Genomic DNA, 16566 nt, shown 5'->3' with positions numbered 1-16566 from the left:
GTTTTGCAGGCCAGATTCCTGATCCTGTATTCTTTAGCATTAAATCTTAGTTAATATATGCCAGACCATAATCAAGCTTTGCTAGAATTATCCTCATGTTATGTGCACCTTCCACAGTGTCTACCCTGTTGCAGAGTTTGGTATCATCCACAAAGAGGCAAACTTTACCCATAGCCGCTGAGAAGGGGGGCAGGGGGGGACAAAATTCCCCGCGCTTCCAAGAGGGGCCCGGCGCCGCAGTCCCACCTGCCCTCCATCGTCGACCGTCTGCCACCGGGCTGGGCCCCCTGCATTGAAATCACAGCGCCTCTCACCTCCGTGTAAAAGCGCTTCAGGCAGCAGGGCAGCAGATTGCCTCCCTTCGGGCCTCCTTCCCTCCCTGTGTCCCGCCCTTGTCCGATGTAACTTCCGCAAGGGTGAGACAAGGAGGGAAGGAGGGCCGAAGGGAGGCGATCCGCTGCCTGCAGCGCTTTCACACGGAGGTGAGAGGTGGTGTGATTTCAATGCAGGGGGCCCGGCCCGGTGGTGGACGGAGGAGGGCAAGTGGAGGGGGGGAGCTACGGCGACCTTGGGGGGGTGCAGGGAGGAGCGGCGACCTCGGGGGAGTAGAGGGAGGCGCCGCGGTGGCGACCTTGGGGGGAGGGGAGGGGCCCCGGGCCCAGCCCAGTCTCTTGGCGGCCCTGACTTTACCTAACAGTCTTCTGCAATGCTGCTTACAAAAAATGTTGAAAAGAACTGGACCAAGTACCAATCACTGCATCACATTCACCCCTATCCTTGAAGTAAATGCCATTTACCACCACCTTGTCACCTCTTACTCAACTCATTTCTGACCTAGCCATTTTAGTTCCCATGCCAGGAGCTCTTAGTTTGTTTCTGAGGTATCTGTAAGGCTGACTGCGATCTAAGTACAGCATACCCAACACTGTCCCCAGATCCAGCTGTCTGGTCACCCAGTCCAAAAAAGCGATCAGATTCATCAGAGAAGAGCTACCGCTAGTAAAACCATGCTGCCTTACATCCTGTAATGTATTGGATTCCAGAAACTGCACAGTCCTCTGTTTTAGCAGTATTTCCATTAATTTATTCACCTTTTAAGGTCAGACTAACCGGTCTGTGGTTCCCAGCTACCTCTTTACTTCTGCTGTGGTGGAGAGGAGCCATATCCACTCATCTCCAATCCTACAGGATCACTGTCTACTCTAAAGTGTTGAAAAGGTCACACAGTGGAACCCCCAGAACTTGTCTTGATATTACATGCAAGAATAGAAGCCCTAGTTATAATTAAAGCAGCTATGCTTCCTACTTGTACCAAGAGTAAATGAACAGTCCTACAATGGTAAATATGAAGAACCACTAGGGGATTTTTATTTAAGGCAGGTCCATTAAATACATTTTAAAAATCTGCTTATTAAATGAATGAATGAGATTGTGAGAAAATATGCATTGGATATTGGACCTCCTTCACCCTCGTCTGTTGTTTATTCTCTAATCCAGAAGTAGGGTGCTTTTTAATGACATGTATGTCCATGTTCTCAGCTCCAAGTTGGACATGACATATTTAAATCTTAAAAGACCTAATTGTCATCCCTTTAGATTTTTATTTACTGTAGTGTCTTGTTTTTATGTTCCGCATACAAAAAATGATATGTTATGCCCTCCATTATAATGCATTTGCCAACATGGTGACCATTTGCTGCTACAGTGAACGCATGGCAGCCTGGTAATATCTGGCATGTCTTGGAGCAAAATCTTTAGTCACAGTGAAGGACAGCCTGGTCACATGGAAAGTCACTGTGCAGTAGCAAGTTATTTAAATGAACAGCTGAATGCATAGTTACATCATAGGAAAGTGAAAGAATAAATGCACTTGTGTGGTCTTTTCTTCAGATAGCGTAGAGTGCTTCCCAAACCTTTATTCAGTATGACCCATTTTACTGCTTGAAAATTCACGTGGCTCCAGATGATGATGGAAACAAAATAGACCTCCAGTCTCCCTCCCCTCCCTCACCCACCTGCTCCTACATTCATACAAAGCTGGTAGGCAGCAGCAGTCAGTCCAGGGCTTGTGAGCCATCATGGACTTTGCATGGATTTCCAGTCCAACAGGAAGCTCAGCAGAAGGAGAGGACAGAGCCTATGATCATTCACCAGATCATGGGCCCCAGCTGACCACTACCAGTATTACATATAGGCCATGGTAGGGGGTTAAAGGGAGGGGAGCAGGAGCAAAATTCCTCATTTTGTAATGAAGCTCCTGATACTGGAACATTATTTCTTTGAAAGAAGCTTAAACATTCTCTGTAAGAAATTCCATTTTAATTGGATATGGCTGGGTTTAACCATCTGCCTTGTTAAAAATCAGCACTTGTAAATACTAATTGTATTGTTTCAGGGTAAGGGAAAATTCTCAGACATCACTAGGGCTAAAGATGTGTTTAAATTTCTGTTTCTCTGGCCCCATCCCCTGAACCAGATTTTGTTTCCTAGATCCTGGAAGACAGTATGATCTTCTCCCTGGCAGGATGTGTCATAACTGCAAATTGTAAGTAAAGGACTATTAAATGCTAAAACTACAAAAATAAACTGAAGGTTTATTTAGTAACTTTACAGGGAGAAGTGGTGGCTAGAGCTGCATTCCTCCTTCCATTGATTGCAGTGGGGTAGTTGTAATAAATTCTGTCCCTGCTGTAGCTCGCTCTCTTTTAAAAATGATGAGAGAATGCCCTGGCATTAAAATGTTTTCATGATCTAATCTAAATGGATGATGGGCTTCATATGTTCTTAAGATATATGTTGGGGTCCAGTTTCTATAGACTTAACCAGATCTAAATGAGCCGTTATGTTTTCTTCCTGAATTCTTCTATGTTATGCTGACATAGTCCAATGTCACATATTAACACTGCAGTCAAAATCATGTACTCCTAGGAAGGCACAGATCTATTTCTCCATTAAATAAAGCTGTGATAAAGTTATGCCATACCATAACTCCTTAAATGAATCACATGCGCTTTGCCTTATGCATCCAAGAAGTGGCAATATCCAATGATATTTCTTACTCTGCAGTGTATTGTTGCTATTGGTGTAATTTTCACTAATCCACCCAGCTTGCTTACACTTGAGTACACACATATCTTTAAATGAATTGTGTACTCAAAATTCAATAAAGGTACGCATGTATTTTGCACATGCTAATTCTGCAAGTGATGGAAAATGCATGAAACACTTCACATACATTTGAAAATGCAGTTGTTTACATGCTGTACCTCCTGCCAATCTCTCTTGTGTTTGCTACTACTACTGTTACTACTTAACATTTCTATAATACTCTAAACATATACTGCATTCTATACATACAGAGACAGTCCCTGCTGTGTAGAGCTTTTAGTCTGTTCAAGGCAAACAGGACTAGAAAGAGAATTAGGAAGATTTTTTTATTATTATAGAAACCTCTTATTTTCCTGTTCATAGCCATGTTTGTTTAGACTTAAAAGCAGCCTCAAAAGGATTCTGGATTTGAATAATACCAGAGATGGAGTATGACTCACCAAGCCAGGAAATCTGTTCCAGGCGTATTGGCACAACATTCTTTCCATCTCAAGAGTCTGGAATTAACGATGGAGAAGAAGGGCACAGATAAACTCAAGAACTGCCTGCCTTCCTACCACCACCTAGTTAACCCCATCGTTACCAGGCTACTATTTGGAAACAGGCCTAGTGGATACCAGGTCGACCAACAAGAAATTTTCTAGGATTCATGATGTTATCAATGAATTCCATCTCAACATCTTGGGAATAACAGAGACCTGGATAGATGAAAGCAGGGGAGTCCCACTGACTGAACTACATCACCACTGATGCTTTCCTTGATAGGATCACAGCTCTAAGATGATCAGTTCTCCAACCCATGAAAAGGGACATATGGAGGGGCATAATCAAATGGGGCGCCCAAGTTTTCCTGAGGGCGTCCTCGCAGGATGACCCCGCAAAGGGGCGGGGAAACCCGTATTATCGAAACAAGATGGGCGTCCATCTTTCGTTTCGATAATACGGTCAGGGATGCCCAAATCTCAACATTTAGGTCGACCTTAGAGATAGTTAACCTAAATGTTGAGGTGGGCGACCTTAGAGATGGTTGTCCTCGATTTTCGGCTGATGCATGAGCCTGGATAGCATCAGCAGATTTGTCTGAATTTGAACGAATCCTTTGGATGTATATATGAATATCTATATAAGCCAATCTATAGACCCCTGAGGAAGGCCTGGTTGGCCGAAACACGGACCTTGTAGGGTCTCGTGCAATAAATTTGGCTTTTCATCTATTTTTGAGCCTGGTTTTCTTGAACTCTCCCGTTTTTGTCTTTTCTGGCCTTGTTTTACCACCATATGGATGAAAAAAAATGATTAAAGGGTCAGAGCAAGTTGACATCTGGAATTCAAACTTAGAGGAGAGGGGTGGCCTAATGGGTTAATGCAGTGAGCTGGGAAACTGGGTTTCCATTACGTAGCTTCCCACTATTCCAGAACCTGTGGGGGTTAGTTGTGTCCATCAACCAGCAGGTGAAGATAGAAAACTGAAAATTGAGCTGAGACATATCTCTCGGCATCCAGTCCAGCTTCCATCTCCAGCAGGTTGATGGACACACTTTTCTGCCTCTGGTTGAATGCTTTCTCCTGGTCCCCAGTTGGTCAGCTGGTCCCAGTTGAGCTTTGCGTGTGGCTTGAGTCTGCAGAGTCATATCAGGAGGTCTTCAGATCCCTGTTTCTGATGACCTACAAATTTACTAATTTCCTCCCTTCACCTCTCCCCCTGACAAACAGAGCTATCTCTGCTTCTCCCTCCTTATTTGATGTGGCATCAGTCTATTCAGACAAGCCATCACTGAACGAGCCATTAGATGAGGGAGAGCTCCCTCCTGAGGAGGGGGATGATCCAAAAGTACCAAGGTTGTTTCAAAAAGAGGAGCTCAGTACTCTTATTTCTAAGGCACTGGCAGTTCTTTCCATTGAGGAGCTTTCTGGTTCAGCATCAAGAGTTCCATCTTCATCGATCATGAGTGGGCTTAGAGGTCCGTATAAGGCCTTCCTGATGCATCCAGACATTCAGGACCTGATTACAGCAGAATGAGTGTCACCGGATATAGGACTGAGAGTGGGAAGAGCCATGGCTTGCCTCTACCCATGATTTCCAGAGGAGAAAGATAAATCGCAGCATCCCAGGGTGGGTTCTCTGGTTATAGTGGTGACTAAGAAGGCCACCTTATCAGTGGAAGGGGGCATTGGCCTAAAAGACCTAAAGGACAGGAAGCTAGAAGGCTTGCTGAAGCATGAATTTGAAGTGGTCTCTTTGGACCTTCAAGCAACAGTGTGCAGCTCATTCATGGCAAGAACATGCCTGAAGTGGCATCAGCAGTCGGCAAAACAAGATGGGCGCCATAATGCCCAGCTGAAAGCGGGGTTGGCCTATTTGGCAGATGTTATTTATGACATGTTACGGATTACGGCCTGTAGTATGTCTTTGACTGTCACAGCGTGTCTTCATCTCTGGTTGTGGCATTGACAGCGGATGCAGCGTCAAAGTCACATCTAATTAAACTGCCCTTTTGGAGTAAGTGGCTGTTCGGAAAATATCTCAGTAATTTGGCGAAAGAACTGGAGGAAGCTAAACCAGGTGGTTGTCGAAGAATAAGCCGTACGTCTCTGGTCATCCGTCTTAAAGGGGCTCTCAATCTTGTCAGTAATATGGTCAGAAGTTCCACTTTCAGGCACGCCAATCTTCCTTTCATGTGGACAGGAAGTACTCCTGTCAGCTAGAACACCCAATGCCTCCTTCGCAGTGATGTGAGGCTGGTTCACTCTTCTTTTCCTCAGGTGGGAAGACATTTTCAGGAGTTTCAGGAGGAGTGGGCCAAAATCACATCAGACCAGTGGTTTCTGGATATGCTTACAGAAGTCAGAAGTTCTCCCATCCGGCCACTCCTCTTTTCTTGCAGTCTCCTTAGCAAAAGGGAACCAAGATGGTCGAAATTCAGGCCACCGTAGATTCCTTGCTAGCGCTCTGGGCCATCGTTCATTTCCTAGGTCAAACAGGGACAAGGTAGATATTCCATCTACTTCATTGTCCCAAAGAAGGAAGGCACCTTTCCTCCAGTCTTAGATCTCAAAGGTCTAAACTACCACCTTCGAGTGTCCCGCTTTTACATGGAGACACTAAGAACAGTCATAGCCTCGGTTCAAGCAGGAGATCTCATAGGCATAATTGCATGTATCCATTTTATCGCCACATCAGAGGTGTCTACTTTTTGCGGTGCTGGGCCGTCACTTCCGTTTCAGGGCTTTGTCTTTCAGTCTCGCCACTGCTTCAAGAACGTTTGCCAAGATTATAGTGGTAGTGGTGGCAGTGTCCTTCCTTCGACAACAGGGAAATAGAGATCATCCGTATCTTGATGCTGGCTCATTCGTGCATCATCCTATTGTGTGGCAGCACCAGACAAAGTTGACCATCTTCTGCAGTCATTGGGTTGGGTAATCAATTTCTAGAACAACAGACTAAATCTATCACAGCCACTGGAATGTCTGGGCGTTTTATTTGACATAGCACGGGAGAAGATCTTCCTCACGAAGCGCAGGCGGTGAAAGATGGTTCAACAAATTTGTCTTCTCAGTCAAGGCAGGCCACAGGGTCTGGGATTACGTCCAGGTTCTGGGTTCTATGACAGTAGTGATGGAAGTGGTGCCATGGTCAAGGGTTCATATGCGGCTATTACAGGAGTCTCTTCTCAGCCACTGGTTTCTGGTGTCACAGAAGTACGACCTTCATCTTCCTTGAATGCTGGTTGCCAGACAGAGTTATGAAGTGGTTGTCACCCAGGAATTTGACCGTCAGAGCTTCCTTTCCAATAACACAATGGGAGATGGTAACAATGGATGCCAGCAAGTCGGGTTAGGGAGGTCATTACAAGTTCCAACTGGCACAGGGCACCTGGATGGATCAGGAGTCTCAGTAGACAATAAATCTCTTGGAGCTTAGGGCTGTGCAGAATGCCTTATGAAACTTCACTCCCTTTGGGGCTCATTTTCAAAGCACTTAGACTTACAAAGTTACATTGTAACCTGTGGAACTTTGTAAGTCTAAGTGCTTTGAAAATACGCCTCTTTGTGGCGGGGGCCCCCAGTCCGATTTTTCTCAGACAATGCGACAGTGTTGGCTTATATCAACAAGCAAGGCCTCCATCATGAGTTGGGCGGAGGAAAAAACTCTCTGCTTGTCGGCAGCTGACATCACAGGGCCCTTGAATGTGGAGGCAGACTTTCTTAGCAGGTACTCTTTAGACCTGGGAGAATGGGAATTATCCAGCCAGGATTTTCAGCAGATAGTGGCCCAATGGGGGTTCTTCACCTGGACTTGATGATGACGAAAAGGAATACCAAAGGCTCAATGGGATTGATGTCCTGCTGCAGCCCTGGCCAGACACACTTCTACTGTATCCTCCTTGGTCCATGGTAGACCACATGTCGAAAAGGATCACATTGAACCGGGATTGAATAATTCTCATAGCCCCAGACTGGCTGCAGAGGCCATGGTACACAGACCTGATTCGACTGCTGAACCAGGGTCTTCTTTGTCTTCCACGGGTACACATTCTACTAAAGCAATCTCCGGTGCCCATGGTAAATCCATGCCCCTTTGGTCTTATGGCTTGGCCATTGAAAGGGCTTGGTTGAGACAAAAAGGTTATTCTGATTCGGTCATTGCTACCTTGCTTCAGGCTTGGAAATGCTGTATATCCATGGTGTATGCAAAGTTGTGGAGGTCGTTCAAGGGCTGGTGTTCTGAGCACAAACTTTCTCCTTTCTCTGCTCAGATGGTGCACACCCTAGCATTTTTCCAGGCAGATCTTCAGAAAGGATTGGCATTGGGTTCTCTAAATGTTCAGGTTGCAGCTTTGGCCTGTTTCAGTTGCCGACTTCAGAAGATGTCTCTTGTGGCTCACCCCGATATTGTTCAATTCTTGTGGGGAGGGTTGAAACCTTAATTTAGTCCTTCAGGCTCTTTAGAAGCCTCCTTGAAAGATCTTAAGCTAAAGACAGCATTCTTGGTGGCTATTGCATCGGCATGTAGAGTTTCAGAGCTTCGGGCTCTTATCCCTTTCTTCACTTTTCAGAGACTGGAGTCTCCCTGCACATGGTTTCTTCCTTTCTTCCAAAATTGGTATCTGCATTTCATCTCAACCAATCTGTGGAGCTTCAGTGTTTTCACAGAAAGAATGAAGAGGCTCAGTATTCTTCCTTGAAGCTTCTCGATGTGCGTAAAGTTCTCATTAGATATCTGGAAGTCACAAATAAGTTTCAGACAGACTGTTTGTACTTTTTGTTAAACAGAGGCTTGGCTTCATGGTTTCTAAGCCCACAATTGCTAGATAGCTGAAGAAGAATATCGCTTTAGCTTATTTGCTTGCAGGGAAGCAGGCATCTCAGGCCTTGGGGGCTCATTCTATGAGGCATATAGCAACATCGTTGGCGGAGACTACCTTATTGTCTTTGGCAGATATTTGCAAGGTCAACACTTCATACCTTTGCTAAGCACTACAGAGTGGATGTTTCAGCACGCTCGGAAGCCAGGATTGGGGCTTCAGCCCTTAGGACAATGGTGCCAGGATCCCACCCACTCTAGGGATTGCTTTTGAACATCCCATGGATTCTGGAATAGTGGGAAGCTACGTAATAGAAAGAGAAATTAGGTCTTACCTCATAATTTTCTTTCTATTCCAGAAGTCCACCCAAGGTTTCTGAGATGTTTAGTTGGTGCCAAGTAATGGGTCAAATAAATACTGTCAGCTTGCACGGTGCTTCCTTCATATCTCTTGTTCTCTACAAGTTGTCCAGAGATGAGAGAGACCCACACATGTTTACTCATCTGGTTAGTGTTAGGTTACCTAGTTGTCTAAGGTTGTTGAGTTTATTCCGAGTTTCTCCTTATTGCTTGTCAACGTAAATACTGAGGAGCTGGACTGGAATCCAAGAGAGATATTCTTCAGTTCAGTTTTCAGTTCCCTATCTCCACATGTTGGTTGATGGACACAACTAGCCTCACAGGTTCTGGAATAGTGGGAAGGAATAATGGAAAGAAAATTATCATGTAGGACTTAATTTCTACTTGATTCCCACTTCAGCTCATTGTGACCCTGGGCAAGTCATTTAACCCTCCATTGCCCCAGGTACAAAACTTAGATTGTGAGCCCACTAGAGACTAGAGCTGTACCAAATAGCATATTTTTTTATTCAGCCAAATACGAATCATGAAAAATATTATTCAGCCCAATATGAATACCGAATACAAATAATGGGGTATTGATCTTTAACATAAAGCAACATGAACTCGGAGATCGAGTGTTTTTATTTCAGTAGGATTTAGCACAGTAGAGCCCATGGAATTCATTCAAATCCCTCTGCATATAAACATGTGGGGTGGGGATATTCACAGTAAAGTAGCCAGACAGCCAGTTTTGGGTGGGCACAAAAGTTTCTCTGTCACGCCCTATTCCCTCCTCACAATATAAATTACACTGTCTCTGAAGGTGGCCAGAATTCCCTTTTACCAAACTTGGCAGGCAGCAGCAACATCCCTAAACCACTGATGCTGGCACCCCACGCATGTTTAGTTGTTGGTGGCTCAAGGATGCTGTCAACAGCAGAGCTTGGGAGAAGGGAGTGGCTGTCTTTGAATGAATTCCACAACTGGGGATACCTAGGGTTCCCCACCCACTATATACAGCAAGAGTAAGGACCAATGTTAGCTGTGCTAGAGACCAGGTCAGAAAATAAAGGAGGACCCCCCCTCCCTGAACCTCTCTGCTCTCTGCCTCCCCTCCAATTTCCCCACCTGCCATTACTATCACACCACAAAAGGTACAGGAGTGCACACTATGTGGCAATAATATCAAATTGCTTACTAACCAAACACACTATGAATCAATTTATTGCATCAACATATGTAATTTTTGTTTAATTTTTAAAGCCAACGAGGCATCATATATGGCTGTAAAATAAACTATTGGCTCTCCTATAGTGCAGAGGTATTCTAGATCCGAAGCTGTCCAATTTGTCTTAATCATTTGCATCCAATGGCTTATTAGATCTATTGTAGGAACAGTAATTTCCTTTTATTTATTTATTTGTTGCATTTGTATCCCACATTTTCCCACCTATTTGCAGGCTCAGTGTGGCTTACTGAGCAATCTTTGACTCTCCGGGAACGTGAAATAACTTTTCCTTCAGTGGTAGCAAAACCTTTTAGCAGAATAAACTACAGTAAGCAAAAGTAGGAGACCCAGTTGTGGTCCTGAAGTTGGTACCTCTTCTGTTGGCACCAGTGAGACTGGTAATGGGAAAGGGAAAGGAGATGGGACTTGATATACTACCTTCCTGTTGTTGCAATCAAAGCGGTTTGCATATTGGGGACAATGGAGGTGACTTGCCCAGGTTCACAAGGAGCTGCAGTAGGGATCAAATCCAGTTCCACAGGTTCTCACGCCGGTGCACTAACCACTAGGCTACTCCTCCACTCCTAATGTATTTTAGTGTCAGCTTTCAAAGACAGCTCCTTACAGACTTTCTTGAGTAGTGAAGATGAATTGTCTGGCTAGTTTTCAGATAATCCTACATTTTACCCACTGTAATTTGGACTTCACTTGAAGGAGCGTTAGCATGTGCTATTCTTAGAAGGTGCCAAAGACATCAGAGAGAGAATTTCCGAGGTAGAGATAATAGTAAAGCCCTCTCTCTGTGCCTACTTAAGCTTATCAGACCTATTCCTAGTTTTCTGTTTGAGGACTGCACAGCCAGGTGGGGTTTGAGGATATTCCCAATGAATATGCTTATCCCACATCATGAAATCATTGAAATTACATCTTAAAATAGTTTTTATATTAAACATTTTATTCTATATTTAGAAAATCAGTTTATAACATATTTGAACCTTACCAAATGTGGGCGTCATCCTGACTGCTATTACCACCTAAAGCAATCTAACAATAATGTCTAACATTGCAAAGTCCAATCTTTTCCTTCTGAATGAAAGATAAATATATATGTCTCTGATAAACCAGAAGCAAAGAAATAAAGAATTAAATAAACAATTTTGTTCTTCCTTGCTCTTATCATTCACATATCTTTGTGTTGCTCTTGACGCTTCAGTTCCTCACTTGCTGATGGTGAGCAGGTAAGAACCTTAACTGCAGAGGTAGTAGGGTTCCCAAATCATCTAGGCAAAGGGTTAATTTAACCCTCCACTGCCCCAAGTACAAAACTTAGATTGTGAACCCACATGATGATTTGGGAATCTTACTACCTGTGCAGTTAAGGTTCTTGCCTGCTCAACATTAGCAATTGGGGAATTGAAGTGTCAAGAGGAACGCAAAGATATATGAATGATGAAAGCAAGCAAGAACAAAATTGTTTATTTAATTCTTTATTTCTTCACTCCTGGTTTATCAGAGACATATATATTTGTCTTTCATTCAGAAGGAAAAGATTGGACTTTGCAATGTTAGACTTAATTATTAGATTGCTGTAGGTGGTAAAAGCAGTCAAGATAACTACCCACATCTAGTAAAGTTCAAATATGTTTTAAAAGGATTTTCTAAATATAGAATAAAAATGTTTAATATAAAAACTATTTTAAGATGTAATTTCAATGATTTCATTATGTGGGATAGTGATATTTGATCATTGTAAATTCTCAGTGACCTGGTTGTGTTTAGCAATGAATATGTTTGAGATAAATTAGCATAGAGAATTTCCAGTGTATGCAAACTTCTCGAGCACAGTCATTGTAGGTAGCCTGGAAATCCAGCAGCTGTATAGTTCCCAAAACAGGTTTGGGAAACTAAGGACTTAGAGGTAAAAAGAACTGTCAGTACTTAGTTCATCAGTGGTTGAGAGGGATAACTGCCATGTCTCCATATTGTCCCTGGACATTCTGTGTTGATTTTTCTGCAAGTGGTGCTGTTCATTCAACTTTCATTGTTCCTCTTTGAGCGATGCTAGGAATTCTCTTTGGGTCTATTTAACAAAACATTGTTTTGTTTCCTTCTGGGGGTGATTCTATAAATGGGCACCTAGTAGGAGCTTATTCTATAAGGGAACATAGGTGCCTGTTTTCCTTTATAGAATACTAGCTTTACACCAGCCATAGAACTGGCATAGGTGTGTGTGCCTGTGTACTGGAGACAGGCACATAATAAGTTACACATGTAATTGCGCGCCCACCCAGACTCTGTCATGGCTGGATAAATTTGGATGGGCTGGAATGAAGCTTTTCAAGGGCTTCTATGATAACTTCAGAAGTTTTAGAACAAGGACAGTGCCGGACAGACTTCTACGGTCTATGCCCTAAAAATGGCATGGACAAATCAAGATCAGGTATGCAAATGTATCGCCTCATACCTTATGTAATGAGTTTATTTCCTTGGGTAGACTGGATGGACCATATAGGTCTTTATCTGCTGTCATTTACTATGTTACTTGCTATTGAAGATGTGTGCATAGTTGTGGAAGAGATTTTAGGTGGAATATTGACATGTACTACTTCACAGAATTACCCCATTTGTGTGTATGCGAAACATGCTTAGCACATCGAGAACCGGATTCTATAAATGATGCTCAAAATTGGGTGCTGAAAAAGATTGGTGCTAAGCGTGATTCTATAAAGGGTGCACGCCCTTTATAGAATTGCTCTTAGCTCCGATTTCCACATCCTAAATTTGAATGCCAGATTTACGACTGTTGAAACATGGTGAAAATGCTGGGACCCAAGTTGGGCACGCTGACCCATTATTCTGTAACAACGCGGCAACTTTTCTGAACACAGCACAGTAGAGCCCCAGATTATTTGTATTTAAACCACTTTCTACAAATAATGTATTCGGGGCTGAATCGAATACGAATATTAAATACAGGCCTAATATTATTACAGTGTAGTCTCGATTATCCGACCTTCGCTAATCCGACCATCCAGCATATCCGACAGACACCCTGGTGTTGTCATTGAATTTATTTCTATTAAAAATGTTTGTTTTAGAACAATTTTTGAAAATCAGGAATTCTATGCCTTTGTTTATGCATTGTTTGAGGGGTTTATGCAGTGTTTTCCTTATCAACCAACTTTTCACTTATCTGACAACGGATTGGTCCCATTTACATCGGATAATCAAGACTTTACTGTACTAACCCCTCCGAAGTATTGCCCACAAATATTGAACAGAATCAGTCCCAGAACCAATTTCTGAAAAGCTTCACTCATCATCTTTTTCTTGAGCGTGAACGCCATTTACCATCACACTGAGGAAAGCTAGGTAAGGAGTGGATTGCCTCAAGGGTCAATGTTGAGACCAGTTCGCTTCCATTTCAGAACTTTAACAAATCACTCTTAGAGGTTCTGACATTTTATTTTCTATTGGCATCTACCTATCTGACCTCTAGGAGCCTTAGCCCATCTACCACCTATTGCCATCCAAACCAAGGCATGCAAGAATTTACAAACAAGGAAGTAGAAAGCATGATTACTTACCTTAATGGCAAGCCTGTTATCTTTTTGTAGCGGCTCATTTAGCACATTTGAATTTCCCCTTCCCAATAGCCTTTTTACTAACTCCATTGTTGCTGTTCTTGTCAGAAAATCAGAATGGGTAAAGGGATAAATTCTATAAACTGCTCTGAAAAGTCCACATGGAGCACTGTTCTATATAAAGCATTCTGAGTTGAGCACCGTTTATAGAATAACACTTACAGCTGATTCCTACACCCCAAAGTTGGGTGCTGGTATTTATGTCTGCTGAAACGTAGTGTAAATGCTGGCGTCCAACTCTTGGTATTTGGGTGAGGGAATGGTGCTATTCTATGACAATGTGTGCAGTTTTTTGGAACACCCCAACCCTGCCCCCTTTTGAGTTGCACACTTGTGGATTTGAGTGCCCAGTGTTACAGAATTGTGTGCAAAAAGATGTGCATGTAAATTTCAATTACTGCCAATTAACTACAATAACTGATTGTTAACATCAGCTTATTGCAAGTTAATGGCTCATGAGCTAATTAATGTGCACACGTATCTTCAATCTGCGCACATTTTTCAGCGCCATATATATAGAATAAAGGGGACAATGTCAACTGGGCACAACCTGTTGTAGTAATACTGGGCGCTGCCCTGCAGAGTAATTGGGGTATGATATATAAGCAACTAACAGAAGAAAGCACATTCTCTGCTAAAGTGGGTAGTCCTGTTTATTTTTTGCTGTGGTGGAATATATCTTAGCACTGTACAATTAAAATAGTGCCAGTAGGCTGCACCGTACAAGCACATCATGTGTCGAATAATGACCTTTCTTGCAGAGCTGGCTCAAGGGATAGTGGCACCCTGTGCCATCTTGCTTAGAGGCACCCCTCCCCCCCCTCCCCCGCAGATGTGGCATTTCTCCCCCCCCCCCCCCCCCCCATCCAGTCTATGTTTCTCCCTCCTCTGTCCCTTTCCCTGTTGGTCTGACACTTCTCCCTCACTTCTCTCACTCCCCTGTTGTCCTGAAAAGTGCATGACGGGCTGCATTCAGCCAGCCTCTGGGTCTAACCTCTGCTGTGTCTTGCCCACAGTAAATTGTATGAGAGGAGGCAGGACATGGCAGAGTGAAGATCAGGGGCTGGCCAAACACAGCCTGTTATGTTGCCAGAGCCTCACCTGGTCCAATGGTTAAGCCAGTCCTGCTTGCTTGAGTATCCAAGATTCTTCCATCTGTTTAGATTTATTTTTTTCCCTACAAAAATAGTTGTACAGATGGTTTCTTCTGAGAAAGCAAGGCATTCTGTTGAGTGGGCTTCTCTTTTGATTTATTTTTCAGTATGCACATGGGTATTGTATTTCTTGACTACATCAGAGCAGGTTCAAGAGAAACTCTTCAAGGAAATGAATGAAGTCCTGGGAAAAGGCCCAATTACAGTGGAGAAAATAGAGCAACTCAGGTGGGAGCATTTTGTGCTGATGCCAAATATTTGATTTTCACAATTTCCCCATACTCTCTGTGGTTGTAGTTTGCTGTGATGGCTATGCTGCCTTCTGATAAACAAATGGTCTTTGAGTTATCTCATTACGCTAATGGAGTTCAGATTGTGACTTTTTCTGATGGATTATCTTATGTTGATTTTAGTTATGAATTTCAGTTTGTTTTACTTTGTATTTGTGTGTTTAACGTTCTTGGACTTAGGGGGGACAATGACATTTTAATAAACGTAAACAAACCTCCACTGTAATATCAGCACATCTCATAGAACTTGCCCTGGGCTGCTGAGGTGGGGGGGGGGGGGGGGGGGCAAGATTTCCCAGGCCTCCAAGGAGGGCCTAGTGCCAGCAATCAAAAGACTGCTCTGCCAGCCATGGGTCTTTCTTCCTATCACTTGCTGCCTATGCGGAAATAGGAAGTTACTTCATATGAGGAGAGACTACAGGAAGAAGGACCCGTGGCCGGCAAAGCAATCTCTTGCCTTCAGTGCTACAGGTGGGGGGGGGGGGGGGGCAGGGGTGGGAGACCCTGAAGATTGTTTGCCCTGGGTCCAGCTTTGTCTCTGAGTGATCTTATGAGTGACTACATTTACACACTGAGTGCGCGTAAGTTATAGAATCCTTACACTTAACATGCATGATTGTTAAAGTTATATGTTGTATTTATTTACTTGTACACTTGATATACCACAAATTGATTGTAGCTAGGCTACTAAGTAGTGTTTAAATCCCCCCTCTTATAGACCTCTTTCTGACTCCGTCACACGGGGGACTAAAGGTACTTATTTCATATATCAGGTTCTGTATAGTTTCTCTAACCTCCATTGTCACCCAATCACAAGGGGGTGGCATTAGGAGCCGTAATTGAAAACTAATTCCCATAACTACTGCTTTCTGTCCAAAACTGAGTGTCACTTGTATGTGATCTACCTTAGGCTAAATGTTAGGTAAAGAGAAGATAGAATCCATAAAAATAGAGACAGAGATAGGTTTAAATAGATAGGTACATTTTATTCCTTACCCAAAGACAAGTCTTTAAGTTGATACAAATACAGACATCAGATTCTGGGTTTATCTGCACAGCGCCCTGCCGTCTGAGAGAAGCGTTGGGGAGGAGAACAAAACTAAGGCAAAATCTCCCCTCTTTTATACACAAACCTCTCCATAGAAGTGAATGGTGAGAAACCTTGCTCCTAATCTTTCTCACTTTCTGAGATGATACTTTCCCACGCGGTCTTATCAGCATGTTTTGGGAAGCGTTGAGATAACAGTTTCACATCTCCCTGTTGCAATACTTTTCACACCATCTTAAGAACTCTGTATGACCTCTGTATCATTTTATACAAAATTAATAAGCCCCATTTTATTCATCTGATCCATCATTCTTTCATTACAGGTGCTGTATTTGATTTAAAAATTGTACCAATTTGTGGCAGGACTCATTGTTCAGACCTGCTTTTTGCAGATTGTCAAATTTACTTGTTGTTTTGCCTAGTCAGTACTTTTTCAGTTGTTTTAGG

At 43.2% G+C, this 16566-nt stretch overlaps 1 protein-coding gene across 1 annotated transcript in view; it reads left to right on the top strand.

Annotated features, from left to right (window-relative positions):
• The window catches only part of LOC115474674 (cytochrome P450 20A1), a 90646-nt gene that overhangs the window by 32592 nt on the left and 41488 nt on the right, over positions 1-16566 (top strand). The window contains exons 9-10 of the mRNA XM_030210272.1: positions 2491-2545; positions 14889-15009. Of these exons, the coding sequence (XP_030066132.1) occupies positions 2491-2545; positions 14889-15009 (176 nt within the window). The remainder of the gene's footprint in view (positions 1-2490; positions 2546-14888; positions 15010-16566) is intronic.

This window comes from Microcaecilia unicolor, chromosome 7, assembly GCF_901765095.1.
Source record: "Microcaecilia unicolor chromosome 7, aMicUni1.1, whole genome shotgun sequence".
In the NCBI taxonomy this organism is placed as follows: domain Eukaryota; kingdom Metazoa; phylum Chordata; class Amphibia; order Gymnophiona; family Siphonopidae; genus Microcaecilia; species Microcaecilia unicolor.
The sequence above is the reverse complement of the archived record's forward strand: the minus strand, read 5'-3'. Positions and strand labels throughout refer to the sequence as shown.